This window comes from Sycon ciliatum, chromosome 10 (assembly GCF_964019385.1).
Source record: "Sycon ciliatum chromosome 10, ocSycCili1.1, whole genome shotgun sequence".
NCBI lineage: Eukaryota > Metazoa > Porifera > Calcarea > Leucosolenida > Sycettidae > Sycon > Sycon ciliatum.
Genome location: NC_088652.1, coordinates 17551133 through 17575867, shown reverse-complemented (window position 1 = coordinate 17575867; position 24735 = coordinate 17551133). Strand labels below are relative to the sequence as shown.

Genomic DNA, 24735 nt, shown 5'->3' with positions numbered 1-24735 from the left:
TCAATGACTACGTTCAGTCGAGAAGTGATAGAACAGAGCAAAGAAGAAAAGCTCCAACAACAATGATAAAATATCGGGGCCCGTTCACAGAGAGAACTTGATGACAAAAAGGCTCTTCAAGTGTGAGGAAAACTAACAACTAGTAACAAGCGTGAAAGTGCACTGTGACAACAACACGCAACCAATGGGCGTATCTACAAATTTTCTAATGATTAAGGTGTGGACCTAATCTGCTTCCGTCTAAAACAATAATTATTATGATCATGGTTGGCTTGAGACTCAGTTACACCTTATAGTAAGTTTAAGTTTTCAGCATCCATAGGAACTCCACCACCCTGCAAGGATCAAGGCGCAGATGCAGCTCCTAAAGGGGTGGGAGGTGAGTAGATCAGCTCACCAGCAAAGTGCTTTCGGTTTACATAGGTCAGGATTCCTTGTGTGAATGTATACATCTTCAAAAACATTCAACAACTTAGCGCTGTGTTACATGTGACCAAATGCTCGTAGAAAAGGCAAGCATCTGAATACTGTACACAGCACGACATTCAGGATGCTTCAACAAATCGCTGGCAATGGATGGCTCACACTTTCAAACCCACTGAAGTATCATCAAGACAACCAGTACCGGTATCTGCAAGTCCGGACTGAATTGATTACCAGACGAAACTGATTTGGTGGTTATGATATTGGTTTAAAGAGAGGATTAACGCTGTTCTGCTAGTAGGTGGCGATAGACACACAAACACAAGTACATGATTGTATTGTAATCCCACCACAGCATGAAACTTTTTAAAGGTAGCCACAAACAAGCCTTGATTGGCCTTGTTGTTCTGTAATCCGACCCCGGCAACTCAAGTTCGTCGAAATGATTATGCCGGTAAAGTAACAACAGCTCCTCTTCAGGAAGAGCCACAGTTTGTGTAACGTCGCCGATATCTTTAGGCTAATGCCATGGTGAAAAGAATTCGGGTGGACACACCCATTCCCATAGCGCTGCATATCACATCCGAACCAGTTCCGTTATTTTACAACGTTTCGGCACTTGGCCATCATCAGGTAATAACAATGAAGCCATGGTGTGGGCATTATCTCAGAAATTTTGGCAGTGAGTTGTGATCAGCCTGCGGTATCACTGGCATCAAATAATTATTTTCATGTGACTCCCTGGCTTCGATGCGTTGTTTTCTGGCTTTGCTACTCCATCCTTCCCCGGAGAAGACGCTCGGCGAACACCCGAGAGAATCAAGGTCACATCAACTGCACGATCATTACCTACAACTTACAAGTACAAGCTAGCCAGTCGCGACAAACCGCGCCAGTTGCGGTTCGCCACGGGTCTCAATGAGCAGCACATGGCCAGTGGCAGTGGATGGGTGAGCCCGGTGACCCGGTCAGGTGGGTCGTCATGCGGACATGCGACACCCAAGGCCAAACCAAGGCAAAGGCGAACCGGCTTCCTTCCCCTTTTCGAGTTTGAAAACGAGCAAGACTACGAGCTTTTTTGTAGTTTGTGTCCTATGATCATGATGATGGTAGTATGGGGAGTTATAAAAACCTTGAAGCTTGTTTCCAGATTGTATCATTGCAAGGTAGACTAGCCCAGCCCAAATTCACGACTCGGGCCGAGCGGGCTGAGACCACCAGCTAGCACAGCACGAAGCTTTCCTGCGACTGAGCGAGTGACAGGTCCCAGCGAAGCAAAGAGTTTCGAAAGTCCCATCGCGGGACTGCGCGAGTGTATGACTCGTTAGACGGCTGACTTTCGAAACCTAACGTGACGTCAAGGCTACAATGATGGTCGACAATGGAGCAGGCCCGGTGGGTGGACGAAATCTAGATACAATTTGCTACGGCTGTCAGGCGCCGCAGCCTGGATTGCTAGTTGCCCATCACGGAAAACCATCGCTCCGCACGGAGCCCCCAGTGGTGAGCCTTTTTCCTGGATTGAACTGCGTGGAAAATCCCGGCTGATTGGTCAGGTTCTAACACTGCAGTCGCGTCGGCAGTCGACGCTCGAAGAGCTTGCACACGAGTCGCGGAATTGCCGCCCGGGGGATGAGAGAAGAATGGGCGAATGAGGTGATTGAATGCAACGACGCACGGAGCCTAGCCAGACCGACAGGTGCCCCAAAACCAGCACCAGCAGCAGCACTACGCTAGGACAATGAGTCGTAATTAGGTAAAAATTTGTATCAGTGACACCTGTGATGTAGCCACGCTCTGAAAGAGCTATCATTGCGTGCGGACCGGTGCCATATTTGCTGGACGAAATGGAAAGACGAGCAAGATCTCGAGGCAGCGTGTTCGCGCCAAGAACCACAGCAATCGTGTCCCAATGTGCCTTCACGAACAGCAGCAGCAAAGCTCTCCTTACCATGCACTTCACAAGACTTTGAGGATGGCGAGGAGGCAGAAGCTGAAAGACTTCCTCCGGGCCCACCTGAACGACGGGGATGTCCCCGGCCTGGAGTGGATCGACAGAGCAAGCGAAACGTTTAAGATTCCTTGGAAGCATGCCAACCGGCGAGGGAACAACTTCGACGTGGACAGGGACACGTTGCTGCCTCGACTCTGGGCCATAAACACGATGAAGTTCGACCCGGACAACGACAAAGCAGATCCGACGCGCTGGAAGACCAACTTGCGCTGCTCGTTGAACAGCTTGAAGACAAGCATTGTCCGCAAAGAATCCACCGACCACCATCTTGTCTACCAGTTCATTAATAACGACTACGCCGGACGAGGTAAAAGACACGCGGTCGAACCGCTTGCCCACAATCCAACACCGACGAGCTCGAGGAATTTATCGCTGGACGAAAGGCCCGTTGATATGATGGAGTTGTTTCCAAGTGCGCTCGGAGCAGCACAGCCTAGCAGTGCGGGCGTTTCGAGTAGCGTCCGCACGACAGCCACGCCCCAAGAGGATTTCAACCAGTCTCTCTCTGCTGCCTCCTTCCCTGCTCCCGGTAAGGTCCCCGATGCCCAACCAAACTATTACCAGGTTGTACTGAACTCGATTTGATGTATTTCTAGTCAATGTCTGCATGCTAACTGTTATGCAGTCGCGGGGTACGGGCTGGTCAGTGTATGAAGATTTACGTGCAAGTGCCGGGCTCCATGGGGCGTCTCCAACATTCTTCGAGGGAATTGGAGGATTGAGAAAATGGCTTGAAAATACGCTATGCAGTGTTGAGGTTAGATACAGGGTTGAGTGTTTGCATCAAAGAAGTAGCGATGACTGTCGGATTCTATGATGAATCGGTTATTGTGGCCCAGTATCTTTTTTTCCTCAGGCAAGGATGCATGAACCTAACATTGGACTGAGTGGGGGACAGGCAGGGGCAGTGTGTTTCAGTGATAGCATGTACAGGTGACCTGCTGACACTGAGATCGGTTTATACTAATACTCCTCATAGCTGATAAAACAGAGAGGTTCCAGGCTGTCCAAGAGAGTGCTCAATACCGAGTGGTAGAGGTAGTTCAAACAATAGGAGGACAGAGAAAGTGTTTTTACTCCGAGTTTCACGCACTAAGCGACTGTTTTCTGATGATCGTTTAGTGCGTGAAAATCGGAGTAAAAACACTTTCTCTGTCCTCCTATTGTTTGCTCCTCATAGCTAAAGTTTTCCCTTGTTTGTGTCCAACACTAACAATAACAACATTATTATAAGCAAGATACTGGTGAGTTGTAAGGTAATTGTTAGTTATTCACTGTAATTCACGCCGGTGCCCTTCAATGGGGTTCCGGGGGCCTTCCCCCGTGAAAAATTTCCGAAAATGAAGCAAAATCCTGCATTTTGAGCGAAGAAAAGGGGGGTTCCGGGCACCCAGGAACCCATACGGGGCACGCGCCTGGACATAAACAACTGACAACTTCTAAACCTTTGGTCCTCTCTTCTTCATTTTAACACTTGTCATGGCTCTTAGAAAAAACTTCAAACAATGTGTCTTGGTAAGACCTGATAAAAAGAAATGAAGACGATGCTAATCTTGCAGCATAGACAGCAGTTTTCCTGGAAAGAAACTTCTGGTTCCTATTTTCTTTGGCTGGGGCTGAGTGGAGTGATTGTCTATTGGTGAAACCAAGCCGAGTGTGAATAGTCCTTGCATGTAGGAACTTCAAGAGCACGTTAGAGTCATCCACGCACACATACAGAAAAACATGTCGAGGTGGCCGCTCGGACAAGGCAACTACCTGCACCAGAGGACCACTGCAATTAGGACCAAGTGATGCTATTTCCAGTCAAATGACCTTTGAGAAGGAGACCACCTGTACAAGGAGACCGCATTTTTGAAGGTCCCTGGTGTAGCGGTAGCTACTTAGAGTAGTTTCGCCTGACTGTTTATTGCAAAAGGGGGAACATTATCATGATTATCGGACACGGAAAAGCACAACTAACTGTAAGGAGAGCAGAAACGAAGAGGTGATTCCAATCGGGACTCACTGTGTAAAGAAGACAGAGAGCGGAATGGACGGCGGTGCTGCGTGCACACAGCAGCGACCGGAAGCAGCGTGCCCAGTACGGGTTGCCATGTATAGATGGAGCCCGAGGGCAGTGCACTCAGACATGAATACGCACGCGCACCCGAGTACTGCATTCAGTGCATGCGGGGACTGTGCCATAGAAGAGGAAGGGTTAGTGATGCGCAGCCAGCAAGTCCAGCGGTAGGAAAGAGTTGCAGGCCCAGACAATGCTATGCCCAGGGATAGAGTTCTGTCATGATGTTACTTATTACACCACATCTCCCCTAACGGAAAGAGTTGCAGGTCCATGTTCACATTGTCGAGATGAGCCGCTCCGGTGCAATGGCTGTGCGACCTGAACAGGTAGTGGAGGTGGCACTTGTGTTGGGCTCGGCGGCAGCAGGCATGCCGTTTTGGCTCGCCACAGGAGTTTCTCCACCGCTTGGTGGCTTCGGGCTGCGGCGGGAGTAGCCGTGAGGTGTTGCAGTGAGCCGTTGCAGTAAGCTGTTGCAGTCAGCCGTTGCAGTAAGCCGTTGCAGTAAGCCGTTGCAGTGAGCCGTTGCAGTGAGCCGTTGCAGTGGGCCGTTGCAGTGAGCCGTTGCAGTAAGCCGTTGCAGGTTGCAGTAAGCCGTTGCAGTAAGCCGTTGCAGTAAGCCGTTGCAGTAAGCTGTTGCAGTGAGCCGTTACAGTAAGCGGTTGCAGTGAGCTGTTGCAGTGAGCCGTTGCAGTGAGCTGTTGCAGTAAGCCGTTGCAGTAAGCTGTTGCAGTAAGCCGTTGCAGTGGGCCGTTGCAGTGCAGTAAGCCGTTGCAGTTTGCAGTAAGCCGTTGCAGTAAGCCGTTGCAGTAAGCTGTTGCAGTGAGCCGTTGCAGTGAGCTGTTGCAGTAAGCTGTTGCAGTAAGCTGTTGCAGTAAGCCGTTGCAGTGGGCCGTTGCAGTGAGCCGTTGCAGTACGCCGTTGCAGTAAGCCGTTGCAGTAAGCCGTTGCAGTAAGCCGTTGCAGTAAGCCGTTGCAGTAAGCCGTTGCAGTGGGCCGTTGCAGTGAGCCGTTGCAGTACGCCGTTGCAGTAAGCCGTTGCAGTAAGCCGTTGCAGTAAGCTGTTGCAGTGAGCCGTTGCAGTGAGCTGTTGGCTTGCAGTGGTGTGTCGTGAAGCGATCGCGGATGCGGCCATCGCGAGCGTCCTTGAAGTCGCCGTTGTCCGCGCCGCCGTAGAGACGATGCAGAAGTGACTCGTCCGCGGTCTCGGATGGCGACTGTGTGTCGCGTTCGAACATCGTTCGTCCGTGGACGACGTTGGACACGGGCGTGACGTATGCCGAGAGTTTCGTCTCCACTTCCTGAGATTTATCGCGATCGCCGGCGTTGTCGAACGCGAGCCATCCTAGATCCTGAAGTTGCAGACCAGGTTCGTTGCGGATCAATGTTATTTTGTTATCACTGATCCTGTTCACTGCGCCATGTAGCGGTTGCTACTTAGAGTAGTTTCGCCTGACTGTTTATTGCAAAAGGGGGAACATTATCGGTAGGAAAGAGTTGCAGGCCCAGACAATGCTATGCCCAGGGATAGAGTTCTGTCATGATGTTACTTATTACACCACACCTGGAGCTGTCGCCTTGGACAGGTTTCAACTTTGACTGTAGTGCCATTCATTCAAGGTGTGTGCCAATTTTGCGTCACTTGTCTTGTCTTCCCTTATCGGTCTGTGTCATCTGCAGCAACCGCACCCATGGACGGTCTGTCCTTGTCGGCTGCTGAAATCGATGCACTTCAGCTTGGCCTTCCAGCAGGCTTTCGAGAAAGTGACTTATCTCAACAGCTAACAGTAAGTCTGTCTTCGAAGCCAGTTGGAAGGGAGAGAATGAGAGATAGTTGGGGCGAGGGGAGAGAGTGGGTAAGGACGACAAGGAGGAGGTAAGCATGGCCGGCCCAAAGCTGCACTCACATGGAACAAGTGATCCCCAATACCGTACGCCCTTTGATCAAATCAATCGTGAACTACCTTTGCCCCTACCCTTTTTCACCTTGATCAGTATCAAGTGAACTTTTCAAAAGACAACATTCTAGAATGGCTGAGGTTCTGTAAACCGACCTTGTGTAAACTCAGTCGTTCGCTCTTCGGCTTCAAATTCATTGTTGCCATTTGAGAACATGAAGACTAAGTGAGAGGCAAAATTGAGGTTGACCAGCGTGCCTGCGCTAATCTTGTGATTTGCTTTTGATGTACATGTACATGTTAACCAAACAAAGCCTGCATGATCTGACTAACTTACAATGTTAGGGAGCTCTCGTTGTATTGTTATTGATCATTTGAACTTCTCTTTTGGGGAGAGAAACTTTACCGGAGGATGCACCCAGTGTGCCAGTGTGCTCAGAGCAATTTCGATTACAAACCATAGCTTCTAAGATTATTCCTAACTTCTAGTTGTACGAAACTGCATGTTGAACCCAATATGTACCAGTAAGTTCTATTGCAGCTCTGATCACGCAGAACATCATGCCGGTAAGGGTACTCTAGGCTCTTCAATGTTTAGCATGAGTTCCAACTGTATCATCAAGAAAATACTTAACGAAATGCACTAGAGCTAAGTGAAGATCCCGGATCTCTGTACTTAGAAGTACAGTCAATCAATTCACTGTGAACTTTCAAACCTGGTGCTAGTGGTGCCCAAAGGCGCAGTTCGATTTGCCGACAAAATTTGCTGTGCGCAGTAAAGCTGTCCTCCTTTTCAAAAGTCCTTGTCCTCTTTGTTCTGATCAGCTTGCCCCTTACCTGTCTCCCAAACACCTCTTGTGAATTTTGTGCCATGAAAAGAGCTAGGACGCCAGCCTCAGAGAGGTGTAAACCCGGTGAAAGGATCATGTACAGGTGCAGGTAACATGGGGAAGTGTGGGGATGCTCTAAAATCAATTGCACACTGCATGATGTAAGCCCCAGCCAGTAAGGCGGCGTGGTGTCCTATCCGTGCTTTTCTTCCGGTTTGTAGGTTGGCTCGGAGTGTGACATATTCAGCGACATTGCCACCACGTGCGGTGCAAATCCCGGCTTTCCCATCTCCGGGGAGAGTCTGCTCCCACTAAGGGCAAGCGCTTCTTCATTCCAGACCAGTCTTGTGTCTTGCGGTAAGTAGTATTGCAAGGATTTAGAGTATGGAACTGGGGTGGGAAGGGGGAGGGGGGGGGGTGTCTGAGGGGTTGGGGAGTTTCTTCAGATCAGCAGGAGTCATAGTTACAGGATATGGAGGATACGCTTGGGAAATTCCACGCATACACACACACACACACACAAACCTTTTGGACCTTTTGACGCCCACCGCTGGAGGCGATGATAGCGATGCTACAGCAGAAGCCATAGCAGCTTGTGCTGGGATTGCACCATTCAACAGCTTGCAAGACTGAAGAATTGACCACCACTATTCAGCCTGGTCTACACCACACAGCTATGAAGTGGCTTTTTCTGGCCAGTGAATCCCTATTTTTGGTCTTTTCATACACACACACACACACACACACACACACACACACACACACACACATACGCATGCACGCACGCGCACACACACCGTCTGGCTTTGAGGCCTATGTGTGATGACCAGGACTCATGACCATTGTGATACGCCTGCTCTAGCTTATTCTGATGCATTCTGGACTTACAAACATTGCCAAACTAGATAACTATACTTACCTCACCTGAACGGTAAAGTACTGAATGCAGGGATATCTGGTTGTAGTAGTTTTGTGCCTAATGGTGCAACCCTGCACTTATCCTGTCTAGTCACCTTTTCTACCTGCTTTCAACCTTCCTCTGCCTTTTTCTTGCTACCTCTCCTCTCTCTCTCTCTCTCTCTCTCTCTCTCTCTCTCTCTCTCTCTCTCTCTCTCTCTCTCTCTCTCTCTCTCTCTCTCTCTCTCTCTCTCTCTCTCTCTCTCTCTCTCTCTCTCTCTCTCTCTCTCTCTCTCTCGCTCTCCCCTTCTTTTTCTTATCCTCTCTGTTTCACTCCTGCTTGACCCCCACCGCACCCCACCCCTATTGCAGCTACAAGTACTCATTCCACTTCTCGACCCGACACACTAGACGTGGCGATTGCATCAAGCAAAGTGAGTTGATATAAATGATTATGGATTTGAAAGTGCAGCAAAACACCCCGAACTCCGCATACCCAGGATTTCTGCACCTTCCTAATCCCTCTAGAGGGACAAAATGGCCTCTCAGCAAAACAGTACCTAAACTGATTTCATGAAACGGGTTCTCTTCCATACAATGAGTATGTATGTTCTGAGTTGCAGGCAATTCCTAGAAGCGGGCAGTCACAGGCAGGTCCCCAAGTGCCTGTGTAAAGGGAACCCAACTGCTTTGTATGAGAATAAAAATCTGCTGACCCGAGTGGCCGGTCTCCCGTACAATAAATAGACCAATTTTGAATGGGAGACTATGGGAGACCAAAGTAAAACAAGGTTTGCCTGAGACTCGGTAAGGCCGAGCTTTCCACATCCGTAGGAATGCCATCACCCTCAAGGATCGAAGTGCAGATGCAGCTCCTATACCACTGGGAGGTAAGTAGATCAGAGCCACCAACAAAAAATGATCAAAGACCTAAAATCCCATTCACCGCATCCATGTTTCCCTTGTGCCAGTCCACGAGTTCCCAATAACTGTTGGAAGCAAAGCAGCGGTTAACTCTTACGGATGAAAGGAAACGCTTCCCCGCTCCACCAGCCAGACTCTGGTGGAGGAGATAAGCTAATCTGTGAGTGGAAGAGTGAATAGTGTTACATCTCAGTGAGTAGCTGGGAACTGAGCCTAACCACTTCGTCAACTCCCACCGAAAGTGTACCAATATGAGCCAGACATTGTCCCATGGAAAGTGTACCGATATCAGGCAACCAGTGGCGAAAACACGAGTACAGTCAACTTTGCGAATAACGACACTCGGCGGGGCATCAGAAAAGTGTCCTTATTCGCGAAGTGTCCTTATACCTGAAGTCTCATTATATGTATTACAGTTAGAAGGGACTTTGCTCTGGGCATGGAAATGTTGTCGTTATTCGCGAATTGTCGTTATATCCGCAGTCGTTATAAGCGAAGTTGACTGTACACCGCATCATACTGACCCAGATAACTGCATAATACTTCCAGAACTGCACAGACCTGACAATTGTGATATGGCAGGTGGCAGGTGACATGTGGGCAGAGATGAGGGGATTCCCCCAAGCATACAAGTGCATGAGGTTCGAAATATTTCGAACGCGTGACATGTGACAGCAGGAAAACGTTGGCCCAAAACCACAAATGCAGAACTAACTCAGCCACAAGACTTTGTTAAGCCCGAGCACAACACAACAAGCAGCAGCAGCAGCAGGAAGATAACTTGGGCATGACGCAGCCAGTAGCAGCAGAAGCAGTGTCAATAAGAACTGCTTGCATTTAATGAGTTTTTTTTTACTTGAAAAAACTCTGCATGATGGACTTAGACTTGATGGTGCTTCTTCACATGTGCAAGACACTGAGACCACAATCTCAATTTCCTGTGATGCTTTTTGCTTTTGCATCCAAACCCTTCTTTAGCCATATGCCAGTTCTGTAGCACCAGACTTAGACACCCCGGCAGCTGCTGCTGCAGGGTTGTGTGAGAACACAAGCCTCTTGTACTGGCAAACAGAATGCTATTCACGGTGGCATGGTGAATGATTAGAACACAACAGAATACAATTCACGGTGGCATGGTGAATGATTAGAACACAACAGAATACAATTCACGGTGGCATGGTGAATGATTAGAACACAACAGAATACAATTCACGGTGGCATGGTGAATGATTAGAACACAACAGAATACAATTCACGGTGGCATGGTCACACGGAATGATTAGAACACAACAGAATACAATTCACGGTGGCATGGTGAATGATTAGAACACAACACCAAAAAATGAAAACAATTGTATGTGTAAACAATGCCATTTACTAGAGGAATGAGTCAAGAATCCCAATCCCCCTTTGACATACAAAATCAATGAAAAAACGCCAAAAATAAATATACAGGAAAATCACTGTGACATGGGCAGGGTTGTGTGCAGCCCCGTAGCTATCATGCGCAGGGTGCAAAATTGAAACTATGCACGGGGTCGGTCACGTGATGTGGAATTCTACCGTCGCAGACCCCATATGCTGGAGCTAGTGCTGCGGATTCACAATTAATGGTAGTATGGAGTTGTGCTGGGACTCTCGCGCACAGAGCTCAGGAGAACGAAGCTTCGCTTGGTGATGCACCAAGCATTCTATACGGCAGGCAGCGAATATCAATGACCACTTGATTGAGACACCTCTGGAAAGGGAGATATGGCTTTTAAGAGCAGAAAGTTTCTCACTTACCACTTGATGCTGCATGACGCTCCTCCATGCCATTTGAACGGGCATATCTTGGGCTAGATAGGACATGTTGCTAGATCGGACATGTTGAATTGTAAGGTGGCTAAGAAATGCGGCTATCTTCCTAGAGACAAACTTAAGGCTGGTGCCCGGAACTAAAGTTTCGGGAGGACCAAGTACAGAAAATGGATCATCAAGTCCATAGATCACAGAAGCTGAGGTTGACGAGCGTAATATCTTCAAAGTAGGGTGCATGCACCTGGAGCTGTAATCGACGATGGAGAGAATCGAGTATCCCTAAATTGATATGATGTCTATTGATAACAATCTCCAGACGCCAACTACCTCAGTTAGTTGGAGCTCTTGCGGACTGTTAGTGTGTTCTCACCAACATTCGGAGCAGCGTTCCACATAATGATATGCTTGCACTCCTGGCTTCCAGACTCTCTGGCACAGGGTGTCTTGACAGGCTTCTTGCCCAGGGTGCCCCTCATGCGCTAAGGTCATTAATTAATAGACGGTCGAAAGTGGCCACGAAGTGACTCGGCGAGGGCTTTGTACGTGTCTCCCGGGTTATCCGCAGCTACATCATCTCCGAGCAACAGATGTCGTCGCTGACCCAGCACCTGACATTTTAAGAAATCCTTGTAACTATCCATCCAGTCAAACAGTGCCTGATTGTCCGTCTTCACCCATCAAGAGCTTAACCATCGCCCACATCAACATCTGTAGCCTAAGAAATAAAACTCATGAAATCCATTGCATAATGTACAAGTACAGAATCGATGTGCTAGCAATCAGTGAAACATGCTTGGACTCTACTGTGATGAATTGCGATCTTGCTATACCAGCCTACACTCTCTATCGCCGGGACCGAGCTGATCGCAGAAAGGGTGGCGGCGTTGCCATGTATGTGCAGGAACAACTGAAATCCAGGCAACTTCAAGTCAACGACAGGCTAGAGACCATATTCGTTGGGTTGCACACCCATAGCCGAACGAATCCATTTCTATCCATCGGCTGCGTATACCGCGCTCCCGACAGCCATGTGGATTTCTGGGAGCAGCTCGACAATAGCGTGCAGATGGCCTCCGCGACATGTCCGGACATCCTCCTGCTCGGTGATTACAATGTCAACATGCTCTCTGTCCCACCTCACCCAAACGCCCGCTATGTACAAGGCCTCTGCGCTGACCACAGCTTACAAAACGTCATACTACAGCCCACCAGAGTTCCTAGTCAGTCATGCCTAGACCTTGCACTCATACCGACAACAATGACAACGGCTGCTCCGTCTTCCTCTCCCATGTCTCTTCATAGTACATTTGTTCACAGCGTCGATGGCCTGTCCGACCACCATCTTATTGGCCTCTCTGTCCGTGTTAGTAGAGCCAACTTTGAACAGCCACACGAGCAATTCTCTCGAAGACGCCAACCTAGCCTGGCTCACCTTGACCGTAGTGTAACGTCTGCAGCTCTCAAACACATCCTTGACCCCTCAGATGTATCCGGCGGTTATACTCTAAATGCAGCGGCAAGCCACTGGCAACAAAGTGTCATGACAGTACTAGATGATCTTGCACCATTCGTTACCCAGAAGCGCGCAGCTTACTCCAAACCCCGCCCCCAGCCCTGGGTCACCCCAGAGCTGAAACAGATGTTTCATCGACGAAGCTCAGCCCACCGCGCCTTAATAAAGCACCCCATGGATGACCGCCTCCGACAGCAGTATCGTGCAATACGTCGTCAAGGAACTTTACTAAACCGCAAACTGAAAAGTGTGTACTACAAAGATAAGTTCAGTGCCGCTACAGGAAATCCTAGACTCCAATGGGCAGTGCTGAATCAACTAACTGGAAGGAGAAAATCCCACCCCACACCGAAAGCCTCCCTCTCATCTTTGTCAGATACCCTAGGCAATATCGTCCATGATGAACACCGCGCTGCTCTTACGACCCCAGACACTCCGGCGGACGACTGTTTAGACAACTGCCTTCTCGAATTCCAACCCGTTACAACAGCAGCAGTAACGAAGATTCTCGAACGATTGAATACCACGAAAGCATCTGGATCAGACGGCATACCAGCTTACATCTTGAAACACCATGCCGCCGAGCTGGCCAATTCCTTAACTTCCATCTTCAACCAGTCATTGTCTAGCGGAAAGGTACCGTCAGCCTACAAACTAGCGTCTGTGTGTCCAGTGTTTAAGAAAGGCGACCCCTACGACAGTTCCAACTATCGCCCAGTCTCGCTACTGCCCATTATCTCCAAAGTCTTGGAATCACTAGTGCTCCAGCAGCTTCACGACCATCTGGACATCACACCCGCAGCAATTCCAAATGAACAGTTTGCATACAGGCGGAACCACAGTACTGAGGACCTTTTAACACTTGCCATCAACAACTGGCAGAGAAGCATGGATACCGGAGACTATACGGCCGTACTGCTGCTCGATATGAGCAAAGCCTTTGACCGCGTCCACCATCAAACGCTAATAGATGACCTTCACAATCTGAAGATCCGTGGAAATGCTCTTGAGTGGTTCAAGTCGTATCTGTCTCACCGACAGCAACGCGTAGAAGTGAACGGAACCTCAAGTGACTGTAGAACCTGCACTAGGGGCGTTCCCCAGGGTTCCGTCCTAGGCCCTACCCTCTTCAGCATCTACACTCGACTTGTCCCCACTCTGCCATTGCGTTCCCAATGCCTTCTTTATGCAGACGACACCACCCTGTATGCCTCTGGAAAGTGTCCACGAATTCTCATGTCTTAGAAGACGATTTTTCAGTGGTTAAGCAGCACCTCACAGATCGCGGCCTGCTCCTGAACTCCAGCAAGAGCCAAGTACTACTGATCCACAGCAGACGCTCACATCCCCCACCTAACCTGAGCATTGTCTGTGGTTCGACTGTTATTGCCCCGTCTGACGAAGTTAAGTATCTAGGACTGACTCTCGATTCAACTTTAAGTTTCAGTGCCCACGTTAACTCCCTCAGGGAAGACATCGGAAAGAAACTAGGTGCTTTTCGACGTGGAAGGAGGAACCTTGCTGTCCAGGCCAGAAGGCAGTTCTACTTGTCAGTAGTCCAGAGCAAGCTCGAGTACGCCTGCACTGCCTATGTCCACTGCCTCGCTGACAATGTGAGAGATCAGCTGCTACGCATAAGTAAGAGAGCACTTAGATGCATATTTGAGCATGACACATTCACGCGGACATCATACTTGCTTGAGCGATACCACATAATTAGCTTAGACAAAAGATATCATACTAAGTCCATATTCTTCGTGTTCCGTTGCATCCACAATATCTGCAGTTCACTCCTCTCTGACATGTTCTCCCTTCGCCGTGACTGCGCTCACACAGACAGAGTAACCCGCGGCCAAGTCAATTATTCCCTTTCCTTACCCATTGTGCAAGCCCAAGCTGGATACAGATCTATTTCATTCCTTGGTGCTGACCGCTTTAATGCGCTTCCCGAATCCCTTCGCACAAATCATATCCCCAATTCATTTCGCCAGGAACTTAACAATTTCATTCATCTTGGGCACCCTGTAAGAAGACCTTAGGGTCTGTTGGGAATGCCCAAGTAAAATAATAAAATACAATACAATACAATACAAATACATCAGCTGGAACAGAAATGACCAAACCTTTGACAATCCTTCTGACATTGAGGGCGGAGTGACTCAAGAAGTGGCACTTCTTGTTTTGTGCATCTGTCACTTGGCAGATCTTCACATAATCATTGACGTCTTTTAGCCAAAGATCAAAGCAGTGCCACCCTTCTTCATTACTACGGGACGTCCGAACAGTTTCCTGCAGCCACGGAGACACATAGTACAATACCTAAGTAGCGAGAAAGACAACTTACATCGAACATAGGCCATGATGTGACAATACTGCTCGGACTTCTTTGCTGCCAGAAGAGCGGCCACCGTTGTGTACAATGCCGATGCCACCTTCCCCATCCCTCCACTTGCCGCCATCACCACTGGAACGAAAGATGCCTGCTCCACGTTCCTGACACGTTCCTCATAATGTCGTCTTTTCTCTTTCTCGTGGCGCTGGCACACAGTGGCACGTGGTGCAGATCGATTTGAGCGAGCATATGGGTTGAACACCCGAACATCAAGAAGGGTTCGCTCAAATCGACTGCCCCACAAACCACTGGCATCCACATCCAGTCGTGCATGATTCTCCACTTTAGCAGTACAATATCTCAACTGCGCACCAGTCGACGGCTGCAACACAGGGTCATTCGAGATATTCGAGCACACCTGATCCAACAACTGGGCAGTTGTGTCCTGGATAGCGCTATGTCTCATCGACGGGAAACCTCCAAGGGGACATGAAAGCGAGTGCGTCGCATTGACTTCATGGCCATAGGAGCAATGGGATGGAAGCCTTGCAGGTGTCCACCCATAACGGAGGCACAACCCATCCCAAAACTCCTGTTTACTGAGACTAAAGCCATACTTCCGCAATGGGTGACACATTAACCAGCTCGACGATGCCTTCTCACACGCAACATCAATGTTGTTGCTCAGGGCCTCGGAGGAATTGCTCATCACCGCCTCCATCCCAGCAATTACACCATGTATTCGAGCCAACTCGAGGTGAGCTCGAAGAGAGCGCGAGCGGAAGAGACCGACGAAAAATGGGTGTTCCCAGTCGCGGGCGCAAGGAAACACGATGAAGAATGATGACGCAGAAGCAGCGCTTATCGAACTAAAGAGATGGAATGAATATCTCCCCAACTACGGGAAAGGAATACAGCAATCTGAGCACGAGAAGCAGCAGCAGGCAGCTCAGCAAACAGCCACGGCCAAAACCGCCAAGCGATCTGGGAACCAGCAGCTCGCAAGAAGTCAGAGCTCAAACCAGAGCTCAGAAAATCCTAACCTACCTCTAGCTAGTCATTCGCAACTTCTTTGAGAGGTCGTTCCTTTACCATAGAGTACATTTTTCTTGAGCTGATCACTGTGCAGGGGCGTAGCAGCCGCTCCGGCCGGTCCGGCTTTGGCCGGACCACTTTTTCGCCCGACCACGACCACCATAGTAAAACAATGCCAAAAGTGCCCAGAATGCAGGATTTTGCACCCTAATTTCGAAAAAATTACGGGCGGAGATCCCCCCGGCCGGACCACCGCCAACGGCGGTGCTACGCGCCTGCTGTGTCAGTGTAGTGAGCTGGCAGGAATGCAATGATTACTGGAATAGCAAGGGACTATCGCATACAGCAGTGTGGATGTAAATGAAAATACATCATGAAAGTGTAGGTACGGAACATGTAGTAGAATGCATCTAGGTGGTGTAAGAACAACACAGTCACTATCACCACAGAACGGACGGAAAGTTTACACGTGTAGATCATCAAAACATACGTAGATCCTCTGGTTGCGAGCAGGGTTACAAATCAGATTGAGAGAGTCGTTAGCAGGAGACCAAGAGCGAGTCATAGGCGGATAGCGCGAATCATGAAACCAAACAAATTTTCAGAACGACTTTTGCTAGCTTGTGGCGGTTCTTCCAATGCCAGCTTGGTTCTCCATTGCAGCATAGCATGAACTAATCATACACAATCTCAGGACAGGATATTCCATGCATGATAGACTTAGTTGGGTGATTTCTCTGGAAAATGATAGCTGTGCAGGGTTCTAGCCAGGTCCATAGAGTAGGGGGCAGGCATGGGAAAAAGTTACCCCGTGATCCATTTTTTCCATTGTCCAAAATTGTCTTGCCATGCAAAATGCAACATACAGGGTGAACCCCGACTTCGCCCCTCACGAATGTGCCTTTATGAACCCTCTAGTAGTGACTATCGACTGTATTTTCGTTGAATGGCGTGAAAAAACTCAAAAATCGGAAAATGAGTAGCTGGCGGCACTTTTTCACAGGGGGGCGCGCAAACGGAGTACGAGTAGGGGGGGGGGGGGGGGCGCTGCGCCCCCTTTGGATAGAACCCTGCTGTATATAGAGGCTATGCTATTATATCATCGGTTGAGATGCTTTGGCAAAGTCACGGACTAGCCACTCACGCTGTATACTTAGCACCCAGTCGAAAATTTGCTGAATCACCCCATGATACCATTCGCCGCATAACCTCTATACTAATAGTCTTATACTATAAACACAGTAAAACCTGGGTAAGAAGAACACTGATAGCTCAAGCTCCTGCTTTAGAAGAACTAACCCTTTTGGATAAATAAATGTCACAGTGGGTGTCCACTGGCTATAAAATATTATGAGAAGATTGCGACAATTAGAGTTACCATTTGCAGTTCGAATTTCGTATAAGGTTTCGCTCGGCCGAGTTCCGAAAAAGTGGCGTGACAGAAATCCGGTGCTAGCTTTCTTTTGCAGATCGAAAATCTGGTTTCGTGGCTTTCGCTCGCTAGCGCTGCCAGAAAGAAATTCAAACAGTCTTTTACGCTATTCTCATGGTGTCAGAGGAAAGGACGCACTCCTTTCTCTTACTGCAGTATCCTCATAGACAGGAGAACCACGTACAAATGGTATTCTCCCGAGCCCGCAGTTGGCGAAGAAGGATGAGGTCCATGGCCAAATAGAAATGTGTCCTCGGCTTAGAGGATTCCTTTGTTGGAACTGAGCTTGGCAAGTTGAAAGAATCCACTGCCCCCAACGAAGACGCAGTGGGTGTCGTGGGCGCCCCAGGGCTCGAGGATGAAGAGCCATGCACAGGAGAGGAAGACGGACAAGAAGAACTAATGCTTGATCGTGAAGCTGCACTGTTTGCCACTGCTGACACTAACAAACAACAAGAAATACCCCCGCAGGACAAAGAGACAGAAAAAGAGTACTTCGAAGTACAACTTGCACTCAGGAAGAAGTCAAATACCAACTCCCTGCTTGCACTTGATCGTGCGGGCACACCAAAAACAACTTTCGGCCAGACTGCCTGTTTCGCGAAGTTCTGGACGAATCTTCGGATAGACGTTCTGTCCTCTGAGCCGGGCTTCGAAAATTTCACCGAAATTCGGACTGCAAAAGGTCTCTAATATCATCGGTCCATTGGTGTTCGTCCTGAAGAGGTTTTACGCTACTCAAAGTACTGTGAAGGTACTTAAATCTACAAATGTTTGGCACGTATAAATGTCGGCCTCCCAAGGCTAAAACACATTTCGGCCGCATAAAAATTTCGGCCCGTACTGCTGCCGCCTGTATACACTGTCACACTGAACCTTGCAAAACAAAATTTCGGCCGCAACACATTTTCGGCCTAGAAAGCCCAGGCCGAATATACCCGAAACCAAGAGTAGATAAACAAGAGTGTGCACCTCCAGATCTCTTCTGCACAATCTGCAGATTCACCCGCCCACGGCGGCATTTCTTGTTGACGTCACCTGTTTTCAGAAAAACGCGCATCTTGCCGCAGAGCAGTGTGAGAGCACGTGCTGGGCACCGACCTTGTAATGTATGCCCGGCCAAGTGCACGAGGCAAAACTTTCCAAAAGACTCGCAGCGCGCGGGTCGTAGAAAAGATTACGTCAACAAACAATTCCGCCGTGGGCCAACCCATCCGGGAGTTGCACACTCTTGTAAATCTACTCTTGCCAAAAGTAAATATGCGCCGAATGTTTGTTGACTTACAGTTTGCTATTTCGTTACCGGTAGTCTGACCCGCCGCGGCCGGTGGGTTAGTGGAGAGCAACCATGCTCACACTGTACTTGTTAGCATGTACCGTATGTGAAGGGAATGCTGGTCACCTAATTCTAAATTACACCTGAAACCTGGCAGGTCCCTGGCACCGAAATTTTAACGCGTCTAAAATTACATGTTGTACAGGATGCACTGCTGCAGTTCCACTGGATGTGCGGAATGTGTGTACAATGCTCTTTCACCAGTTAACACCGAGTCTTCCCCTGCCGGCCGAGCACGCGCTGTTCCTGCAAGTCAGCTATCGCGGCTACGCCATGGCCGCCTGCCCCGTGCACAACCAACGCGGATGTCATCTCTACTACGGCCAGCCGTCGCCGTCACGGCCGCATGCTGCCATCGCAACACCTGGCACGGCTACAACGATGTCTTCCATGGCGGCGGCGGCGTCACGATCACGCCATGATACCGAGCATCTGCAGCAGCTCTGCTTACCGCGGATACAGGACAGTGATGGACGCTTCAAGTGGCCGCAGTTGCGACACGTCCTTCAACACTTCAGCCCTGGCATTTCATTTGAGGTAGGTAGGCATGTGTAGCAGGCAATTGGTCGTCTGTTTAAAAGGTCCATCCAGCATTATCGATAAGGCCACACATGTTTATTTCTATGTTACACGTCACTCGCGCGCATACGATTTAGGAGTCTGGAAGAAAAAAAAAGAAAAAAAACTGTGCTGCACTTGTGCACCCTGGTCTGGCCTGCGCGACACAATCATGTGAGGTACTTGTAGGTCGGCAGTTTTTGTTGCACAATCCAGCTGCACGTGCACAGACGCTCCTAGCACGTATACGGTATAGTACTACTGGTTGCTAGCTTTGGACGCCATTTTGGTCGGCTAGATGTTGAATGTGAAAAGACAATGATGATACGGGAGATCATTTTCACCTGCAACTTGGGGACGTGATTGAGGCAGTGGAAAGCTTCACATACCTGGGAGCACAGTTCGACATCTCCAGCAGGACAATAGCAGAGCTGACACGCCGTTTGACCCTGGCAAGACAGATCGTTAGCAGGCTGGTATCCGTTTGGAAATGCAAAAAATATCGAAGGGCATGATGTTATGACTGCTGCAGGCAACCGTGTTCTCCGTTGCCAGTTATGGCTTGGAGGCATGGGCACTAACAAAGAGAGCGGAAGACAGCATAGGCATTTGAATTTGGTGTGATCGGTGGTTACCGAGAGTGAAATGCTTTGAAAAGAAAACAAACAAGGATATCCTGGAGGAATTGGGCATGGAGAGACCAGTGTTAGCGGATAGAATCTGAGGCAGGAGACTCTGGTATTAGGGACATATTGCAAGGGGGTGTAGCCTGGAGAACGAAAAACACTGGGCTGCGAAATGATGCAATGCGCAAACTTGAGTGACATGACTGGATTTCATTGAGCAGCACTGTTGTGTTTATTATTTTGCTAAGGCAATCTCCACAGACTGTAAGCCTTGACGGATTTTTTTCAGGGTACACTGTCATCTGCATTGCACCCTGTGTATCCCAGGTAAATGGTGGCATGGTGATGGTACGTCGGCTATGTCCACTGCACGTCTTCTACTCCACCAACCTGGCCTCGGCACACAGCCAACAGCTACTACCGCTGCAGCAGCCGGTGCTCGTGTTCGACAATTCTGCGTTCGACAGGGAATTCCATGACTTTCGGCAAGTACACTATCACTGTGAAACATATCCCTTACTCTGCTTAGTCTCTAAGACTCCACAGTACCAAGAGTAACTTTAGAATAATAATTCATAATTATGTGTCCTTATTTTATGACTCGGGTGGAGAGCCAAGGATTAATTTATAAGAATAAAAGAGGACCAAGGAGCTACAAGTTATGCTATAAAGTCCACTAACACCACCACTTACTTTACAATTAGCTCATGCGATAACATTTCACGGCACTGACCAACGTTACTGACGTTCTACACCTAACTGACAATCAGCTCTAGCACATCTTGGATGCGCACTCCAACACCTTTCCAGCTTGGAAGGTTCTAAGTTATAGAAGGTTCTATAGTCTGTTTCAAAAAGATTTACAATCAGGCTTGGGTCTTAAAAAGTATGAAGATAAGGGAAATTTGGACAACAAAGTACATAGAATGGCTTGTTAGGACACGGCAAATTGTTCTGTGAAGGTTTCGGAACAATTGGACCAACCGTTAAGGAGTTAGAAGTTCGGCGAGGTTTCCGGCCTTTTCCCATGGTTTACAATTTGCCCAGGAAGCCAGTATTGATTGTTTATCAAAACCCACGATTTATCCTTTCCTTTTTGGCCTTGTGGTTATGAATGCTGTCTGCTGACCATGAAGTTGTGAGTTCAAATCCCAACCTATCCTCAAGTCAAACTTTTTTCATTGTTTTGGTGATCAAGCTGGTACAAGACAAAGAAGATGGCTGCACCAAACGACTTGTTGTTGGAGCTCGCGCTTCCTGCCGAACTGACTGACACTTGACTGGCTCACGCCATGTGAACACACCCACAACACTGCAATGGTGTGAGTGAATTATATGGAAATCATCGCGCAGTAGATTTTTGAGATTTATTTTAGTATTTCAAGATCGCCAATTTATTTGAATTTATCAGTCAACGCCGTCTTCTATCAGCGTTCACAAGCGTCTGCTTTTCTCAAAATGTCGTCGAAGTCACACGGATAGCTTTGCCAAGTCATGGCCTTGGGAATGAGTCCATGTCCATGTCGTTTTCGTCACACGGTGAGTAAATTGCATCGCAGCTCAAAGAAACTATTTTGGTCACAAAACGAATTGGGACCCATGCCGCTCGTCAACATTTACAACCGTGACTTTCGTTTCGACATGCCCTCTGACTCCATTATCGATACGAGGAAGAACTCGTTTGTTGTAAACCAGACATACATGACTGTATCAATGTGATCACATGTGAGTGAGTAGTCATTTTCCTGCTTTTCGCGCGGAATATTTCTTCGAGTTCACAGTGAGTTTTTCCAGGCAGCGATCGAGTGCTCATACGGTAAGACGCCAAACTCCGTGGGCGATCGCCAGGATTGCAAATCTTTTTGAAACGGACTGTAAGTCATAGAAATAGCATAGGAGGGGAAGGTGAGCGCAACCAAGACAAGCACGCGCTGAAAGTCTCAGCTGAAAGTCTGCAGAAAGTCTCAGGTTTGAAGGACTTTGGCGGATGTATGTCGAAGACGATACTGGCAAGACCATCAGACAAAACAGTCAAACCACAACTTCAAGGACGCATAGAAAGATTAGAAACATACCACACAACGTTTGTGGCTCTAAAGGTTCAAAGATCGAATCAGTTAGACGTAGAACGTCAGTACTGCTGGTCAGTGTCGTGCAATGTTATCGCATGAGCTGATTGTAAAGTAACTGGTGGTGTTAGTGGATATTTTAGCATAACTTGTAGCTCCTTGGTCCTCTATTCTTTTTCTTTTATGTGTCCTTACTTTTAACAAGATTTGCCTGTTGAAGAAAGACTTGCCTGCTCCAGAAAGCTAAGGCATCACCATGTCGGAGTGTGATTTCATTGCACCTATATTCGGCGTAAAGTTGGCAGGTAGGCCAGTGAGGTGCGAAAGCTCGTGCATATGGTCCTGCACAGTCCCCCAACGTTGCAACGGGCGCCGCTCCCGGCCTCCAGTGCTTGTACTGGATAGAGTGTGTTGCTAACGTATTCCTTTGAATGTGCTTCATAGGCAGAAACACTGAGCACTGAAAACATCTCGAGTCCATTGAGTGAATGGTGCAGTCAGACCTCGCTTATCCCGTCCTCTTTTGTCCGGATCCCTCACCATCCGGAAGAAATTTGTTAGTTTAATACCGATTTACAGCATATATCCTGTACACATACAGCATGTGTATTCGATTATCCGGTTCCCTCGCCTATCCGGATATTTGTGTGGAAAACAGACGTGTGCAGCGATACGAGGTATGACTCTGTAGTGCATTTTCAGATATGCTTGTGAGCCCATATCAGAGTTAGTGATTATCGCCACAAAAAGTGCGAGGCATTGTCTTCAGTGGACTTCATGAGTTGGAATTGTATGTACACATGCTGCCTGTGTGGTTTTACACAGGCAAACCCGAGAGGCAGCAGAGCCAGCCACACGCATCTACTTCAGCATTGGCGAGCAATTCCTGCCGGGCAGGTTCTCGGAGTGCCTGCTAACGGTCACCGTGACGATGAGCCGTGCCGAGGCCGTGCTCAGGGATTGGCGTGCGGCAGAGTGGAGTAGCGGTGCAGCTCAGCGAGCAGTTCTGATCGACAAGGTTGAACCAGCGGATTCTCCGATAGCAGTGACCACGGTGCATCACTGGTGAAAGGCTGTCTGGGGAATCTGCTACAACTGTAGGGTGTGCCAGTTTTGGTGCGATCAGCTAGGAGAAGACTCTGATGCTCTTCCTGAAAGAGTACTCGTGTGTGTGTGTGTGTGTGTGTGTGTGTGTGTGTGTGCGTGCGTGCCGCGGTGTGTGTGTGATGTGTACCTGTGTACGTACGTGTGTGTGTTTCGAGCGCAGAAGAATACTAGTTTGAGGTGTGCTGCGGCATGCAGATGTGTGCTGCGGCATGCAGATGTGTACAAGGCATACATACCATTCAAAGCATACTGTTATGAGATCACCATATTCGCTTTGTACGGTATGTTTCCGCACCAGAATCATCAATGCACACGTACATGTCAACGGGACAACAGCACATGCTGTGCCCACACATATACGTGTACTTCGACGTATCATACAGGCATCCTGTGACCCGGCCTCATCTTGATCCATAACAGGGACTTCAACACGACCGCATCCATGTCCATCTGACAGCAGAATCATTTTGGAGTAGACGCTTTGCTGATCACCCCTAGCAGAGCAACCTGTTGCAAGTTATGCAGTTTATTGCGGACTGAGCCAGTTGAAGCTGCTGCTGCTGCTGCTACACTGCAGGGACAGTGTGTACTTCAGTAGTGCTGTTAGCTGCTAGTACACAGCAGGGACAATGACTTGTAGTGCTGGTAGCTGCTATTGCATTGCAGAGATAGTGTGTAGTGCTGTTAGCTGCTATTACACTGCTGAGACAGTATGTTGTGATGTTAGCTGCTAGTACACAGCAGCGCGGACAGTATGACTTGCAGTGCTGTTAGCTGCTATTGCATTGCAGAGACAGTATGTAGTGCTGTTAGCTGCTACTACATTGCCGCTTGAGACAGTATGTAGTGTGTAGTGCTGTTATTAAAGCTCCTACTGCATGACGTATATTATTGTACATTGCAGAGACAGTGATAGCGCTGTTAGCTGCTGCCACTATGCAGAGACAGTGATAGCGCTGTAAGCTGCTGCCACTATGCAGAGACAGTGATAGCGCTGTAAGCTACTGCCACTATGCAGAGACAGTGATAGCGCTGTTAGCTGCTGCCACTATGCAGAGACAGGGTGTAGTAGTAGGCAATCAGCAAGAGTAGCTTTGAGACGCCATTATTCTTTCCACTTGGGACATCAGCAGCGGATGATCATCGCGAAAGGAAACCAGATTACCTTTTTTCTGTACTTTTTTTTACCAGGTTATCCTCTTTCCCTTCGGACGCTGGCAGCAGAAGAAAAATTATGCAAGGGAAATCATGCCTGCCAGGCTACACCCCCCCCCCCCCCTTTCTTCGCTATGGTATGGTGTATCCCTGTCATAGCTCTTTTATACTATGAATGTCAGCCTGCTCGACAGTATTTCCCAGCTGCAATGTCCACTTGTTTCCAGTTCACGTCCATAGTGCGTTTCAAAAGTATAGACTTTTTCGAATAATTCAAATTTGAGAACTCAGATGGTGATGGTGGTCAGTTTTGTGCTAGATTGTGCACGTCTGACTGTTCAAAATCTGGTTTAGTTGGTGGACTCGATCGCATAATTTGTGCCCACAATTTCCTTGTTACAATTGATTTGGTTTGAGCTTTTTGAGAAATTTCTTCGGACTATTGCTCAGGCAGCTCCCGCAATTTTTCTCATATAAATTTCTAAGCAATTGGATAAGAAATGCAAAATTTCGGAAATGTTATGCATAAAGTGATCACAGATTTTATGTGACATAGATGCTGGCCTAGAGGTCTGGACTTTTGAAACACGCATCTAGACGGAAGTTTTCCCATTCAGAGGCAGCGCTTCAACGGAACAACGTCTAGCCCCCGTTCCTTTTTTTAGGATTTGATCTTCGGTCCCCTCTCCGGATGCGTGATCACGCCCATTACCAGCTACACACC

At 48.5% G+C, this 24735-nt stretch overlaps 1 protein-coding gene across 1 annotated transcript; it reads left to right on the top strand.

Annotated features, from left to right (window-relative positions):
• The first annotated feature begins 1792 nt into the window (after positions 1 to 1792).
• Positions 1793 to 24552, top strand: LOC135826484 (interferon regulatory factor 5-like). The gene is made up of 7 exons (XM_065339093.1): positions 1793 to 2966; positions 6180 to 6286; positions 7449 to 7584; positions 8497 to 8558; positions 18701 to 19033; positions 20008 to 20165; positions 22575 to 24552. The coding sequence occupies exons 1-7, from the start codon at positions 2336 to 2338 to the stop codon at positions 22816 to 22818; spliced, it is 1671 nt and encodes a 556-aa protein (XP_065195165.1). The 5' UTR covers positions 1793 to 2335; the 3' UTR covers positions 22819 to 24552.
• Positions 24553 to 24735: the final 183 nt, after the last annotated feature.

Bases quoted from the DNA above. Each gene is read 5' to 3' on its own strand.
- LOC135826484 (XM_065339093.1), top strand. From the start codon at position 2,336: ATGTGCCTTCACGAACAGCAGCAGCAAAGCTCTCCTTACCATGCACTT. The intron at 2,967-6,179 runs GTAAGGTCCCCG...TGTCATCTGCAG, and splicing joins TGCCTCCTTCCCTGCTCCCG to CAACCGCACCCATGGACGGT. The intron at 8,559-18,700 runs GTGAGTTGATAT...CTCTTTCACCAG, and splicing joins TGGCGATTGCATCAAGCAAA to TTAACACCGAGTCTTCCCCT.